Here is a 16,166-nt window from a genome sequence, read left to right as displayed (position 1 = left end):
TATTTATCTATCTATATGTCTGTCTGTCTAGATATTTATTCAATACTGTGTAATTGATATTTCTATGTAACTATTTCTGTAATTATATGTCTGTCTATCTATTTATCAACCTACTTACCTACCTATATATCTATATCTGTTTGATTATCTATTTACCTATTTATCTATCAATCTATCTAATTATCTATCTATCTATCAGTATATCCTTCTATTCATCTGTCAATTTATCTATATGTCTGTCTGTCTGCTTATATATGCCTTTAACTATCTACATATCAACTTACCCAAGTAAATACGCGTATATTTCTCGATAAGGCAAAACAATACCCAAAACCAACAGAAACAAAGCCTCATTTTTAGCATAAATACGAAATATTTAATCGTGCCAAACACAACCCCACTCTCTCCCGCAGGAGGTCCTACTTGAGGAGACGCTCTTCGAGGACGAGGGGCGGGAGGGCGAAGGACACGCGGGTGACGTGGACGCACAGTTCGGGAGGGAGGGTGGGGGTGGCACTGCCCGTCACCAGGATCATCACCACCTCCTGCAGAGTGCCGTCGCTCGTCTGGGGGGCGTCGAGGAGGTGGGCGTCGAGGAGGTGGGCGTCGCGGAGGTGGGCGTCGAGGAGGTGGGCATCGAGGAGGTGGGCGTTGCGGAGGTGGGCGTCGAGGAGGTGGGCGTCGAGGAGGTGGGCGTCGAGGAGGTGGGCGTCGCGGAGGAGGGCCAGGTCGTGGTGGTTGAAGGGCAAGGAGTAATAATGGTAGTTTTGATGGTAATGGTAGTGATGGTAGTGGTAGTGGTGATTGAGTATTGGTTGTAATGATGATGATGATGGTGATAGTGATAGTGATGATGATGATTGTCATCATATAATCATTATCATCACCATCATCATAACAAAAACGATCAGAAGAAGAGTAGAAAAAGAATATACCAATAATAATAACGATAAAGATAATATCAATAACAACAATATTGCTAACAACCCTAAAAAACACATAGACAACTAAACAACGTGAATAATCATTATCCATCAATCACCTTAATATAATACTAATAACAATTATAATAACAATAATAATAATAACAACAACAATAATAAAAATGATAATGATAATAATAATAATAATAACAATAATAATAATGATAATGTTAATGATATTAATAATAATAAAAATAAGTCCCCTTCCCACCAACACCTGAACACGAACCAGCTGACTCCCCCACCAACCTGAAGATGACTCGGAACCTCAAGGAGTTTCCTGAGGTTGTACGTGAGGTGCGTGGGCGTGTGGAGGACGAGGATCGGGCGGCGGGCGTGGGCGGCGGTGAGGACTTTACTGAGAAGGTCCTCGTCGCCGGCGTGGAGGACCTGAAGGCCTCCTTGTTCTTCGTGGAGGCGAGTCAGCCATCGGACGCACTGGGAGGGCGAGGGAGAGAGAGAGGAGTTGGGTGGATGAAAAGAGGGTTAGAGAGGATGGTAGGCAGGTGGATGGATGGAAAGATAGGTTGATAGATAGATAGAGAGAGAGAGACGGGGAGAGGGAGGGAGGGAGGGAGGGAGGGAGGGAGGGAGGGGGGGAGGGGAGGGAAAGGGAGAGGGAGGGAGGGCGAAGGTGAGAGAGAGAGAGAGAGGAGTTGGGTGGATAAAAAAAAAAGGGTTAGAGAGGATGGTAGGCAGGTGGATGGTCGGAGAGAGGGAGAAGAGGGAGGGAGATAGATAGGTAGATAGAGGGAGAGGGAGAGATAGATAAATAGATAGATAGATAGACAGAGAGAGAGACAGAGAGACGAAAACAGAGAGAGGGAGGGAGACAGACAGACAGACAAAAAGAAAAAAGAGCGACGAGCAGACAGACAAACAGACAACCCCAACGAGAAAAATAATTTTAAAAAATACTCCTTCCTCCTTCCTCAACATGCAAATAATACACACTATACCACATCCCATCCAATTTAACCCCCCCCCCCCCCAAGAAAAAAAACCTACATCTTGTTCATATCACCCCTATTTTAGGCTTTAATACCACACACTACCTTACATACCCTCCCCCACACAAAAAAATCCCACATCTTAGTCCATATTGACTCTTAACCCAATATAACCCCCCAACCTCACAAAAAATGTCCATATTGACTCTAACCCAAAATAACCCCCATAAAAAAGAAAAAAAAATACATACTATCCATATCCATCCTAACTTAGCCCTTACTACCACATCACACCCAACCTAACACCTCCCCCCCAAAAAAGAAGAAGAAAAATAATAAATTTTAAAAAATCAGATCCTCCTTATAAAGAACTCGAACCCACCATATAATCAGGATCGAGGACGAGGGGTCTCCTTATAGCCGAGAGGACCAAGGCGGCCTGTAAGAAGCAGGCTGGGTCGCGGTACAGGTCGGCTGCCTCCCACGTGTCCCTCTGTTCGGCTGTGCTCAGCGTCTCCATCAGGCTGTCGGGAGAAAATGGAGGCGAAGAAAACGAAAATAAACGATGAGGAATAAATGGTGAAAAAGGGGTGATATAGTGATGATGATGATGATGATAAATGGTGATGAAAAAAGGGTGAAATAATGAGGATGAGGATGAGGATAGATGGTGATGAAAAAAATGTGAAATGATGATGTGATAATAATAATAATGAAAATCATCACCATCATAAGAAGAGAAGTGATAATACTAATAGCAACAACATTAAGAAGAGGAAGAGGGAAAAAAGAGGAATAAGACGTCACAGATGTGCGCGTGCGTGCGCGCGCGCGTGTGTGTGCGTTAAAATACAGCCATTTCAAACCACCCAAACCACCGGACGACATCAAACAGCCCCATTACTCACTCGTACTTGGCCGGCGTAACGACCCCACTCGTGACGAGGATGTTGACCACGTTCTGCAGGAGCTGGTCTCGGTGGGCGGAGGTCAGCGCCCCCAGGTAAGCCACGGCCACGCCCCCGAGAGTGCACTCGCCGTAGACGCCCTCGGCTTCGCTCATCAGGGTCTGGAAGAGAGAGGGAGGGAGGGTAGGAGGTGGTGGAGGGAGAGGGAGTGAGGGTAAGGGGTGGTGGAGGGAGGGAAAGGGAGGGTAAGAGGTGGTGGAGGGAGGGAGGATAAAGGGTGATGGACGGAGGGAGGGAGGGTAAGGGATGGTGGGAGGGAAGGAAAGGGAGGAGGGGCAGGGGTGGGGTTTGATGTGGTGGTGGGAGGGAGGGAGGTGATGGTATACGAGTGATTGTGGAAAGGGAAGGAGGAGGAGAAGGAAAAGAAGACAGTGAGAGAGAGAGAGAGAGAGAGAGAGAGAGAGAGAGAGAGAGAGAGAGAGAGAGAGAGAGAGAGAGAGAGAGAGAGACAGAGACAGAGAGAGAGAGAGAGAGAGAGAGAGAGAGAGAGAGAGAGAGAGAGAGAGAGAGAGAGAGAGAGAGAGAGAGAGAGAGAGAGAGAGATGGGTGAGAACAGGTAATCAATTAAACCTCAAAGGCAATCAGACCCTAGACCCAACAAAAGGCAAAAAAGACTTCCCCAGACCTTAAAAATACCCCATGAGAGACCAAAATCAATTTCCCTAGATCTTGAAGAATTTCCCCACGAGAGACCAAAAACGACTTCCCAGACCATTAAGAATTCCCTCACAAAAGACCAAAACCGCTTTCCTAGACCTTTTAGAATTCCACCACGAAAGACCAAATCGACTTCCCTAGCCCTTGAAAAATCCCCAACGAGAGACCAAAAACGTCTTCCTCAGACCTTGAAGAATTCCCCCATGAGAGACCAAACACGACTTCTCCAGACCTTAAAAATACCCCCATGAAAGACCAAAAACGACTTCCCAGATCTTTAAGAATTTCCCAACGAGAGACCAAAAATGACTTCCCAGACCTTAAAAATGCCCCATAAATGATCATAAACGACTTCCCCAGACCTTTAAAAATCTCCTCCCCCCAATAAATAAATAAATAAATAAATAAAAAATAAAACGAAACCTTGACCAACCTTGATCTTAGCCGACCACCGCGAATCCTCGTCAGCCAGGACGGTGGTCAGCCTCGTACACCGCTGGAGCCTCGCCGTGGCCCTCTTGATCCCCCCGTCCAGCTGCTGACGGCGACACACACACGCCTCGTACCGCGCTTGCAACTCCGCCAGCTCCCTCTCGCTCTGACCCAGTTGCTGTTGCAGTTGCCGTTGGTCTAGTTGCAGCCCGTTCAGCTCACGTTCCAGCTCTACCAATCTGAAAATTTGTACTTTTTTTGTTCTGTTCTTTAAGTAGTCTGGAAATTTCCATCTGTTTTAATGGTTATCTGCGTGGGGTTATTACGTTTCCAAGAATCGGAAATGTCTGCAGTTTGGGATAATTTGTTATTTCTCTAATGTTTTATAGAATCTGATATTATTATTTTACATCAAGTCCTGGCATAATTCGCTTGTTCCAGAGAACTATGTACCTGTCCATCACACCGTGTAGCCCGACTTATATGCATGACAAATAACTATATTCAAAATCAAGACAAAACGTCACCGCTACAGTATACCCCTGAATTCTTTGACCCTGAAAAAGCCGCATTAATGGTGAGTACTTAGAAAAAACAAATAAGAGTAAGAATAAGATAAAATAAAATAAATAAAATGATATCAAATTTAATCAAAAGTGAATAAGAATAAAACAAAACAAAACAAAAAATAACACTAATACTAAAGAGAAACCAAAGCAAACAAAAAATAAGAAAAACACAAACCAAATACAAAACCAAATAAGGTAAATCAAACCAAAACAAAAAAACAAGACAAAACCAAACAAAAAAATCAGAATAAAAATAAATAAACCTACTTCAACTTCTTGGGTTCGACGTTGCGCAGAACCTGGGAGTAGTGGTCGAGCGCCTTGAGCCACGCACACAGGGGTCGACATGGCTTGGACACCTTGGCGACCTGGGAAAGCGAATGGAGGTGTGGTTGGTCGCTTGTGTGAGAGGTGTTTATGTATTCGTAAAGATTATCCTGTTTATTTTGACGTGGTTGTTTGTTCTAACTGTTTGTCTGTTTTCTATTTTTTCGATCCGTCTTTTTTACTTTCTCTCTCTCTCTCTCTCTCTCTCTCTCTGTCTCTCTCTCTCTCTCTCTCTCTCTATATATATATATATATATATATATATATATATATATATATATATATATATATATATATATATATATATATCACTCTCGCCTCTCTCTCTCTCTCTCTCTCTCTCTCTCTCTCTCTCTCTCTCTCTCTCTCTCTCTCTCTCTCTCTCTCTCTCTCTCTCTCTCTCTCTCTCTCTCTCTCTCTTCTCTCTCTCTCTCTCTCCATCTCTATATCCCTTCTTCACCCCAAATCACTCTATCCCTCCATCTCTCTCTCTCTCTCTATCTCTCCTCTTCTCTCACATCTCGCTCTGCCTGCCCCTCCCCTTCCTATCCTACTCCCTCCCTTCCCACCACACACTACTCCACCCTCCTTCCTACCCAGCTTTCCTCCCAAACCTCCACCAAACCGCACCTCATCAGGAATAAACTTGGGATTCTCCGTGTACTTCTTGAGCTTCCTGAGGGTGGCGTCCGAGATCGTGTCCTTCTCCACCTCCATCAGTTTCTTGGTCATGTTGGGGTCGCCGAGGAGCGTCTTCATGGATGCCCAGTCCGGTCTGCAAGAGGTGAGGGGAGAGGTAAGGGGCGGGGGGAGGTTCTTGTAGGGGAGGGGCAAGGGGGCAAGGGTGAGAGAGTTGGGACGTGTGGGATCTGTTTGGTTTTGTGTATCTGTGGTGTGGCGTGATACGTTGTATTTTGATGAGAGAGAGAGAGAGAGAGAGAGAGGGAGAGTGAAAGAGAGAGAGAGAGAGAGAGAGAGAGAGAGAGAGAGAGAGAGAGAGAGAGAGAGAGTGAGTGAGTGAGTCAAAGAGTCAAAGTCAAAGGTTATTTTATGAACAAACAAACGTTCCCTTAGAAATTACACATTGCCTAAAAGACTGCTCCGTTGCAATATTTCCAATCAAGTTTTAACAGACACACCCAAAGATCAATCAACGTCTAAGTTTTAAGATGACTCACAGAAATGCCTAAAGAACATTTAACAAGTTATTTTTTACGAATTACACATTAGTTTTAAGAATGACTCCTATATAATTCTAAGGTCTAAGACCTATATAATTCTTGGTTTAAGTCCAAGTTTAAGGACAACGTCTAAGTTTTAAGATGACTCACATAAATACCTAAAGAACATTCAACACGTTATTTTTTACGAATTACACATTAGTTTTAAGAACGACTCCTATATAATTCTAGATCTATGCTCCTCTTACTTGACGTTAAGCAGGATACAGATGGGTTCCATGACAGCCAGCACGAGGTCGGGTGGCTTATTGAGCACTCGCACCTCGACCAAGTCCTTCTTGTCCAGGGCCTTGACCGCTTTCTCCGTGGCTTCTAACGCCGGCATTGCCTCCCCGACCTCCTGCGTGATCTCGTCGTTCATGGCCGCCACGCTGTCGTTCTTCTCCTGCAGGAGGCGTGTGAAGAGGAGGGGGGGGGGTGAGAGTCGAATTCGTTCGTGTGAGTGTGATAAGAAGATGAGAGGTGGGTTGGAAAGAGGGGAAACATTCGAAACAAAATTATCCTAAAAAACTCGTCTGTCTGAATTACTTTCCTCGCAATTCTAGATTTACAATTTCCGTTAATGTTCCAAGACACTAAATATGAAAATTATAATCCAAAAACTATAGAAAAATAAATCTAATAACCTTGACTGATGCTTATTTAACAATAATCTCTCGGATAACTAATTCAAAGAGAAAGAGAGAGAGCGAGAGAGAGGGGGGTGGAGATGAAGACAACAGAAGATAAAAAAAATAACGAAATAGAGAGAGAAGGGGAACGAAATAGAGAGATGAAGATTGAGAGAGGGGGGGTGCTGGAGAGGAAGACAACGGAAGAGAGAAAACGAACGAAATAGAAAGAGAGAGAGAGAGAACGAAAGAGCGACAGAGATAGCCAAAGAAACAGAAACACAGAAAAAAGAGACAAAAACAGCGAAAGAAAATCCCCCCAAAAAGCAAGAGCCGAGAGCCACACACCTTCACCCTCTCCTCCTGAGCCACCATCTGGTCCCTCAGCTGAGCCACTTGATTCCGGTGTTGAGCCAGAGCCTGCGTAAGCCGGTTCCCCTCGTCCTGCGTCGCCTTCAGTTCGGGTTCGAGTTCGTTCAGTTCGCCCTTCAGTTCTTCGACATTCACGCCCGTTTCTTGAAGTTTCTGTGAAGGGAAAAAGTCGGGAAGAGTATATAGTGTTAAATATATGTGAGTAAAATAATCCATAAACAAACAAATAAACCTAAGTCTTACATCCATGCCGCCCTTGAAGAGAGCCAGCGACTCCCGGAGCTCCGTTCGCCGCCTCGCCAGCAGCGTCACCGTCACGCGACACGCCTCCACGTAGTCGGACACCGTCACCGTAACTCCCTTTTCCCTGGCCAGCATCTAAGGGGCAGGGGGAGAGGTTTTAAGGGGGTGATTATGGGGATAGAGGTTTTAAGGGGGGTTAAGGGGAGAGGTTTTAAGGGTATGGGGGGTTTAAGGGGGTGGGGGAGAGGTTTTAAGGGGTGTAGGGGTTAAGAGTGGAGAGGAAGAGGTTTTATGGGATGTGAAGGGTTAAGGGGGGAGGGGGGAGGTTTTAAGGGGGTTTAAGGGGAGAAAGGGGAAGGGGGGAGGGGGGTTAAGGGGAGTGGTTTTAAGGGGGGTTAAGGGGAGAGGTTTTAAGGGTGTGGGGGTTAAGGGCGGAGGGGGGGAGAGGTTTTAAAGGTGTGTGTGGGTTAAGGGGGGAAGGGGGAAAGGTTTTAAGGGGTATGGGGGTTAAGGGGGAGGGGGAGAGGTTTCAAGGGGGAGGGGTAGAGGTTTTAAGGGGTGTAGGGAGTTAAGAGTGTGGGGGATTAAGGGGGGAAGGGAGAAGGGGGAGAGGTTTTGAGGGGTGTGTAAGGGGTTAAGGGGGTTCCGGATAGGTAGGGGAGGGGATAGAGGGGAAGGGTCTGTGGGAGGGTTAACGGTGAGGCGTTAAGGGGATCCCGAAGGATAAAGGGAGGGGATAGAAGGGTGAGGGGAGTTATTGGGAGGGAAGAGGAGACTTTGAATGGGCGAAGAAGAGAAAGGATTGTGATGGGGAAATTATCATTATCATCATTACTATTACCACTACCAAAACCATCCTACTACCACCCACCAAATGGATACTCGGCAGAGCGGCTTGCATCTGGTGAAGGATATGCGGAGGGATGTCGTAAGGAAGCAGGATCCTTCGGGCTACCTGACGAAGGGTGTCGGAGTCCCATCTGTCGAGCCTCACCCACGACCAGCGGCTTCGGAGGGGAGGGTATCGCTCGCACCAGCTGTCTGTGGTCTGTGGGGTGAGAGTTTGGTGTGTGAAAATTAGGGTTTAGGTTAGGGTACGGGTTAAGGTTGGTATCGGATAGAAGTACATTTTAAAAAAAATCTAGCGTTTTATTTCATACCAATGATAACAACTCTAAGAATGACAGTAATAAGAATAGCATTAAGTGGTACAATATAATAATGTTACCATCATCAATAACACAAACAATTCATTACGTATTCTATCTTTTGCACCATAAGAACCATCCAGTTCGTTTACACCAGCTTGGTCAAATCTCAATTTTGAGATGTTTTCAGCATAAACGTGTCACATATTGATTGAGAGCTAATGGCTAAACTTTGCCTGATTATTACACAATAATTTCAAATGCAGTCGAAAAAATCCACTAAATGAAAATTATGAAACTCGAAATAAAGAAAATATAATCGTAATAGTGGATTGTTGTTTATTGAATTATTCATATGTTTATTGACTAATATATATATGTGATAATGTATAATATATGACAGGCTATGCAATGTAGAACTAGGGTCGCGGTCATGTTTGGAGGTGCAAGATTAGGGTGGCCTGAATAGAAGATTGTGACCCACTGGTCTACAAACTCACGTGGCGACTGTGTGAGACGAGACACACGTGGAGGTGTCGCTTGACGTTGGTGATGAGGCGGTGACGTAGGGAAGACACCTCGTCCTCCTCCAGGTAGGTCATCCACTTGTTCTCGCGAGGGAGCTCCTTGCCCTTGAGCCTGATAGCTTCTAGAAGACCTCGTAACCTCAGCCGCCCCAGGAGGGTCTCGCTCCATCCTGAAGGAGGACGTGAAGTGATGATACCCAGAGGAGTGAGAAAAAATAAAATGGAAAACAGGAAGGAAAGGGTATTCGGATGAGAAAGGAACATTCCTCACGTGCTGGAGACTGTTTCGAGTGCGAGCATACCGGTGTGCGCGAGGCTGTGGAGGACGTCGAGGAGCTGGGGCGTGACGGAGTGATCCCTGACCACGACGACTGTCCTCCGACCTCCCACTCCGGAGGCCTCCACAGCCGACCTCACCGCTCCCACACGACTGGCTTCATCGCGGTAGTCATCGAGGTGGTAGACTCTGTTACGGATATAAGAAAATAAAGTTGAAAGAATATAAAACAAGCTGGAAATAGTTTAAAATATTCATCATAATTTTGTTAATCTAAAAGTACAATATATATACATATAGTTACCTTGCCCTGGTGTAATGGGCAGCTAGCTTGACAAGTGACAGTTTGCCCACACCAGGCGGCCCGACCACAACAGCGTGGCTCCAAAAGGTTTCCATCGTGATCACGAGTTTGAGCAAAGCCATAAAATGAGCCTGTGTAAACATGATTTGCTGCAGGCCGTCGGGGTACTGAGACAGAAGACGAAAACATGAAAACACATCATTTATACTCTGTTTCTTATATCAGTTTACAGAGCAAACAGTATAAACATTCAGTAAAACAGTTGCAGTATAAGGGGAAATATCGTATTCACCTGGATATTTTTTACGAACTCGTTGTAGTCTTTCGCGTGTATCATCATCTTCTTGCCTTCCTCCGTCTGCCCCGGCCACCACGCCAGACCCTCTTCCACCTGCTCGCACAGAATATAGTATTTTTTTATCAACTGGTGTGATTTTCAGACAACATAACATCAATTGGAATCTAAAAATATAAATGATATTCCTGTGCTTTTTTACATATGCAGTTACGCACACTTATATTGGTTGTATTTATAAATTATTAGCTGTATGATTTTTATGTAGACGTAAAGATTAATGTGAAGTGAAGCGACCCGGGTACCTCTTCGAATTTGTTTTTGACGATCTTGAAGACTCGGTCGGAGAGTTCTTCTTCGCTCTCGACGACAGAGCTAAAGATCCTGCCAGCTTCAAAGGCTATGAGGGACGCTGACTGCCCTATTGTCATCTGCAGGAGACGAGCGTTCTTCCGCAGCGCCTCTGTCAGCTGCAGGAGGTGGTGTAGGTTAGGAAGAGTGTTGCGAGGACTGGCGCTACGACTCTTCCTGCCTGTGTCTAGTCGGCTGCCGTTGCTCGTGCTGGTGTCCAGGTCGGGCAAGTCGAAGGAGTCCTTGGCCGAGCCCTTGTCTGAGGCAGGGCCGCTGAGAGGGCCTTCTGTCGCCTCGTCCGGGGGTTCTGCCGTGGCCGGACGGGATGCTGTCTGGGGTCTCGAAGCGGTCCGTGGCCTCGACGAAGCCCGAGACCGCGAAGCCGTTTGGGGTCGCGAAGAAGGTCGTGAACGCGAGGCTGTCTGCGGTCGAGAGGAGGCCCGGGTTCTTGACGCGGTTCGGGGTCGTGAGCCCGTCTGGGGTCGGGACGACTGGCCGAGACCTTGGTACAGCTCGACTACAACGTCCCTGGTAGCGTCTGGCTGGAAGTTTTCCTCGTCCAACTCTGCTAACACGTCTTGCAACGATACCTAAAACCATTGAAAGATTAGACAGGAGCATAATCATTTTTATTAAACCATAAAAAGAATTTAAAAAACTTAATGCAGTATAACATAAGTAGCAATCTCCTACACTAACGACAAAAAGCAACATAACACAGACTCTATGGATAATATTGCCATGTTCCTAAAATACATTACAAGATCGCACGTTAACTGAGACTATCACGAAAGGTTTTAACCCTCAGAAACCGCAAACCAACGTGAAATGAAATCACATACCCCCAGCAATTTCCACTCTTTCCGCACAAAATTCACAGAAAACGAGAAACGCGCATAACGAAACCCCATGACATTCGCTTCCTATTTCTGATCTCATTCTTATCACGCAGCATCTGACCTTCCTCTGACCTTAACAACGTGTTCACAAGACCGCGACGAGATGCAAGGGACGCCCATGACCACACAATGCCTAAGGATCCTCGCGGGCACGTTCTGGTCGGGGAGGGCGTGGCAGGAGAGCGCCAGGAGGGGCACCACCCTCTGCAGCCGATACCTCGTTCCTGAAGAAGGACACACGACCTCGCCATACTCCACCATGTGTCTGGAGGAAGGGTAACGTTTTTTAGGCAAAAGTATAGTATGTAATTGTTTTAATTCTATTGATTTGTTTAGATCGTACCTGCCAAATTTATTATGAATACTGTAATTATTGTAATACATTAAATTCGTCTACATATGCGGATACAAAGACAATCTTTACTTTCTTAATAATAATAGTTAAGTCATGTTTATGAGGAATGTTCGAAGTACGAAGTAACACTAATACGTACAAGATAAACGGGAAAGTGTAAGGACCATCCAATTTTGATCCCAAACTGTACCTGAATATTTCCCAGATGGTTCCCAGTGTTCCGCCAGAGTCCAGCTGCAGGTGAACATCTTCCAGAATCAAGAGAGAAAACCCCTCGTCTCCCGGAGCGAGAATCGGAATATTCTCGAAAGAATCTCTCTGTGACATGCTCGGATCCAAACAATCATGAATCGGATTTTCCCCATCGCTGCCCGAGGAGCTCGCTGATTGGTCGGTTGGCGGAGTCGACGGGAGGAGATCGCCAATCATGCACGAGAAAAGTTCGTGGGCGGTCGAGAGCGGCGTGCACCGGAAGCGAATCACGCGTGTTGCCGGTGCGCGATGACGTTCGAAAATGTCGAGGAACGTGGTCAGACCATGGCCTGAAAGATGAACATATTTCATACACTTGTTACATTGCGATGGACATGTCTTCATCTGGGGTTTCTCTCTCACTAATTATAGAATGATTTTTTAATGGTGCTCTTAATTACAGAAGCCGACCTGTATGGTCAACTTCTTACCCAAACTATACATTTTATCACAGCACTTTGTTACTTTCTTGAATAATCTGATTTAAGATGTTGGTGTGCTAATCTACGGCTTTTACTACCCATATTTACAATAAAATAAGCAAAGACCTTAGTGTCCAGTATTGTGTCTTGTTGAGATTTGATACATAATAATTTTTATATCATTTTTGTCAAGGGATATGACTGAGCTAACACATTCTCACAGACCTGGAAGTTGTAACATAAAACATTATTTCAACAAAGATCAGTGTGAACTTTGCACCCAAGAACATGAAGAGAACTTATACATCAGTGACATGTATAGAGTACTTGGAGTTTTGTAATTATTTCATTTTCTCTAATATACTAGTAAGAAATGGGTCTATTAAATCATGTACTAGAAAAATCATGAAATGTGGAGTACGTCCCAGTGATATATGAACAGATGTTGTTATATGTTATACCTCGTAAATGATGTACTAGATAGAAATCAACATCTATATTAATGTGTATTTATAAGATTGTTTACAAAACAATTTAATAAATTGTATACCTGTATGAAACAGTCAAATCTCAACTGATTAAGTACATTATACACACTGCATGCAAAGTTGTGTTTATCTGAATATTTCTGGGGAAGGAAGTCATACATAGTTTTCATTAGATTCTTAATAGAGTCCGTGGCTCTAAAAAGCCAAAGAACCACTGCACTAGCGGTTACATGAGGTTATATCGTAAATGTAATAACTATAATACTGGGATAAACTGTACAACTGGGCCTCTATACGTAACCACATAGGTAGATAAAAGGAACAGAGTAAATAATTGTCTAAGAATAAAGGTTGGATGTCGATAGATAAGCAACCTGAATTTAGGTGTAAACTATGATGAGGCTAACAAATGGGCGTACCCGCGTGTGTGTGTATACGTGTACGTGTATGTGTGCATGTGCATGTACGTGTATGTTTACGTGTACGTGTATGTGTACATGTGTATGTACATGTATGTTTACGTGTACGTGTGCACGTTCATATTTATATGCGAGTGAATGCATGTACACCTCTCCATACATACACTGCGCACACACCCAACCTACTCACCCGGCTTAGCATAAAGCAGGATCGGACATGTGATGTCCAGCAGCTGCGGCAGAAGCGTCAGCGCCGCCTGCAGCTCGGGCGTGGCCACCACCCGGTTCGCGTAGTCCAGGAAGGCATCCGACGGCGCTGGGCTCCGCGACCCCAGCCTGGTGAACAACCGGATTGCAATGTATAGTGAATCAATAATGAACAAAATTGATTGTAATATATAATCAATCACTAATGAAGAACCGGAAGTGATAGTAATGTATAGTGAATCAATCATTTAGAACCGAAAGTGATAACAGTATATAATGAATAAATAACGAAGAACTAAAAGTGACACAAATGTATAATGAACCAATAATGAAGACCCGAAGGTGATAATAACGTATGATGAATCAATAGTGAAAAAACGAAATGTATAATGTATAATGCAATGTATAATGAAGTAGCGAAATTCAATAATAGTGTATAATAAATCAGAACCGAAATATATAATGTATAATGAAGAACCGAAAGTGAATTGTGAATAATAATTGATAATTAGTTAAGAATAATATTTCTTTCAACTTTTACACAGTCGTATATATTCACCGAAATCTTCCCAACTTGATAAATAATCTAAAATTGTGGTAATGCTTAATAAATCATGTAAGGTAAGTGAACCCTTTTGATGAATAACCAAAGAGGATAATGTATACTGAATCGGACGCACATAGCTAAGAAAGATACAAATACAAGCTTAAAATGAATGAGTTGTATATAACCAATGGCGGATGAACTGTATATCAAAGTCAACATAATAATAACACTTCCCAGCCTGGTGATTACAACCCCCTCCGTCTAACAATCAAAACCTTCTAAACCTAATATTCACAGCTTTCTCAACCTAATAACCCTAAAAAACTATTAATTATAACCTTGTCAGCCAAACAGTTACAACCTTCTTAATCTAATAATCACATCTTTCCTTACCTAATAATCACAACCTTCGCAGCCTTAAAATCACAACCTTCAAACATCATTAAAAAATAATCGTTTACATAATACTTTAGGCTCGTATTCAGTAAGTAAACAAAAGAAAAACGACTAAGAAATTGGCTGTTTCAGTGGTTGTCTAATTGGTTGTTTAACTGCGCTTGTCGGGTTGTTTGATAAATGATTCTCACAGAAAATGGTTGATGGTGAGTGAATGTTCGGGTTAATGAGAATGGTGAGTAATGCACGCGTATTAAACTTGAATGAAGGTTAACTTATGAGTAAAGATTTGAGTTGAAAGTTGTCCATAAGTAACCGGTGATAATGTTCAAAATACTGACATGCTAGTAGGTTAAAGAGAAAAAAATATTGTCTTTCTACCTACTTTTCATTCACTCGCCAGTGAAATCGAACATTGTCATTATCTGGAATCGAGTCGGCACCACTGTTACTAGAGGGAAAGTTGGGTCAAGTTCAGTTCAATTAAGTAAAGTTATTTAAGTTAGCGTAAGTTATGGTGAGTCAAAGTCAAGTCAAATCCAATTAGGTAGGGTTAATATCGTCAGGTTAGGTTAAGTGGATTCCTATAGGCCCTCTCCCTCTCTACCTGGCGGGTGTGTAGGCGCCTTCTCTCGCATCCTGGTGGAGATGAGGATGTCTGGCGGTGTGTAGGAGCTCAAGGACCTGCTGCAGCACCTCCAGCAGTTCCCCCGGGGGCGTGGCAGGGGTCACCCGCGCCTCCGCCATACGAGACACGCATCCTGCTACTCTCATCTGCAGGAGGAGGAGGAACTAAGCTCTCCATTGATCACATTTTTAAATTCTTTTATTTTATTTTAATTTATTCTTTAATTATTTTTTTTATTTATTTATTGTTTTTGTTTTCGTGTGTATGAAAAAGGGAGAGAGAGAGAGAGAGAGAGAGAGAGAGAGAGAGAGAGAGAGAGAGAGAGAGAGAGAGAGAGAGAGAGAGAGAGAGAGAGAGAGAGAGAGAGAGAGAGAGAGAAGAAAGAAAGAGAGACACAACGAAATATAAATAGAGAGAAAGGAGAGGGAAATAAAAGAGAAGGAAAGAAAATAAGAGAGACAGAGAACGAAAGGGAAGAAGAAAAAAGAAAGAGAGAGAACGAAAAAAGAAAGAGAACGAAAAAAAAGAGGGAGAAAAAGATTAACGAACACCACCGCCACATGCATCCGGACTCCCCGCCCCTCACCAACGACGTCTGAGGCAACTCCAGGTTAACAAGTCCTTCAGCGACGAGTGTCCTGGCCTCCGAGATCTCCCTCTGGCCCTGGAGGTGCGGGAGGACCTTCAGGAGCCTCTTCATGGTCCGCCCCGCTGCGCCTGAAGCCGTCATCGCCTCCGTCGGCAGCTTCAGCACCGGACACCTGAGCAGAAGATGCAAATTTGTCAGTTTTTTTTTTTTTGTGTGTGTATTCATTTTTGGATTCTTTTTATTTTTTTATGTGTGTGTGTGTGTGTGTGTGTGTGTGTGTGTGTGTGTGTGTGTGTGTGTGTGTGTGTGTGTGTGTGTGTGTGTGTGTGTGTGTGTGTGCTTACGTGTGTGTGTGCTTACGTGTGTGTGTGCTTACGTGTGTGTGTGCTTACGTGTGTATGTGCTTGCGTGTGTGTGTGCGTGCGTGTGCGTGTGCGTGTGCGTGTGCGTGTGTATGATTTCCTCCTCACCATCATAACCTCACCTGACTCGGGCATGAGATATGAGGTTCTTCTCGTCGCTCTGTTCGATAATGACCCTGATGTCCCCCTCGAGGATGACCTGGTTCAGCGCCTCGTCCTTGAAGGTGGGCGAGGTGTGGCACAGGTGGGACACGGACTTGAGGATGTCCTGGGAGAAGGGGCCGACGAGGACTAACCAGCACTCGCCTGGACTCTGGACGGGGGGAGGGGAAGGGGGGAAGACTGGT

The 16,166-nt window shown here is 44.5% G+C and overlaps 1 protein-coding gene across 1 annotated transcript in view; it reads right to left on the bottom strand.

The window, feature by feature from the left end:
* LOC113805867 (dynein axonemal heavy chain 6) overlaps window positions 1–16,166 on the bottom strand; it is a 50,425-nt gene that overhangs the window by 12,146 nt on the left and 22,113 nt on the right. The window contains exons 31-52 of the mRNA XM_070134864.1: window positions 15,942–16,132; window positions 15,455–15,629; window positions 14,848–15,014; window positions 13,281–13,426; window positions 11,700–12,051; window positions 11,227–11,419; window positions 10,210–10,845; window positions 9,902–10,000; window positions 9,610–9,776; window positions 9,331–9,494; window positions 9,002–9,198; window positions 8,225–8,401; window positions 7,354–7,488; window positions 7,087–7,263; window positions 6,316–6,512; window positions 5,517–5,661; window positions 4,827–4,927; window positions 3,992–4,229; window positions 2,842–3,002; window positions 2,316–2,457; window positions 1,233–1,421; window positions 424–566 (exon numbers count right to left, since the gene is read on the bottom strand). Coding sequence (XP_069990965.1) covers window positions 424–566; window positions 1,233–1,421; window positions 2,316–2,457; window positions 2,842–3,002; window positions 3,992–4,229; window positions 4,827–4,927; window positions 5,517–5,661; window positions 6,316–6,512; window positions 7,087–7,263; window positions 7,354–7,488; window positions 8,225–8,401; window positions 9,002–9,198; window positions 9,331–9,494; window positions 9,610–9,776; window positions 9,902–10,000; window positions 10,210–10,845; window positions 11,227–11,419; window positions 11,700–12,051; window positions 13,281–13,426; window positions 14,848–15,014; window positions 15,455–15,629; window positions 15,942–16,132 — 4,292 coding nt within the window. The remainder of the gene's footprint in view (window positions 1–423; window positions 567–1,232; window positions 1,422–2,315; window positions 2,458–2,841; window positions 3,003–3,991; window positions 4,230–4,826; window positions 4,928–5,516; window positions 5,662–6,315; window positions 6,513–7,086; window positions 7,264–7,353; window positions 7,489–8,224; window positions 8,402–9,001; window positions 9,199–9,330; window positions 9,495–9,609; window positions 9,777–9,901; window positions 10,001–10,209; window positions 10,846–11,226; window positions 11,420–11,699; window positions 12,052–13,280; window positions 13,427–14,847; window positions 15,015–15,454; window positions 15,630–15,941; window positions 16,133–16,166) is intronic.

The sequence above is a fragment of the Penaeus vannamei genome, chromosome 20, assembly GCF_042767895.1.
Source record: "Penaeus vannamei isolate JL-2024 chromosome 20, ASM4276789v1, whole genome shotgun sequence".
Classification (NCBI taxonomy): Eukaryota; Metazoa; Arthropoda; class Malacostraca; order Decapoda; family Penaeidae; genus Penaeus; species Penaeus vannamei.
Note: the sequence above shows the minus strand (reverse complement) of the source record. Positions and strands in the feature narration are given on the sequence as shown.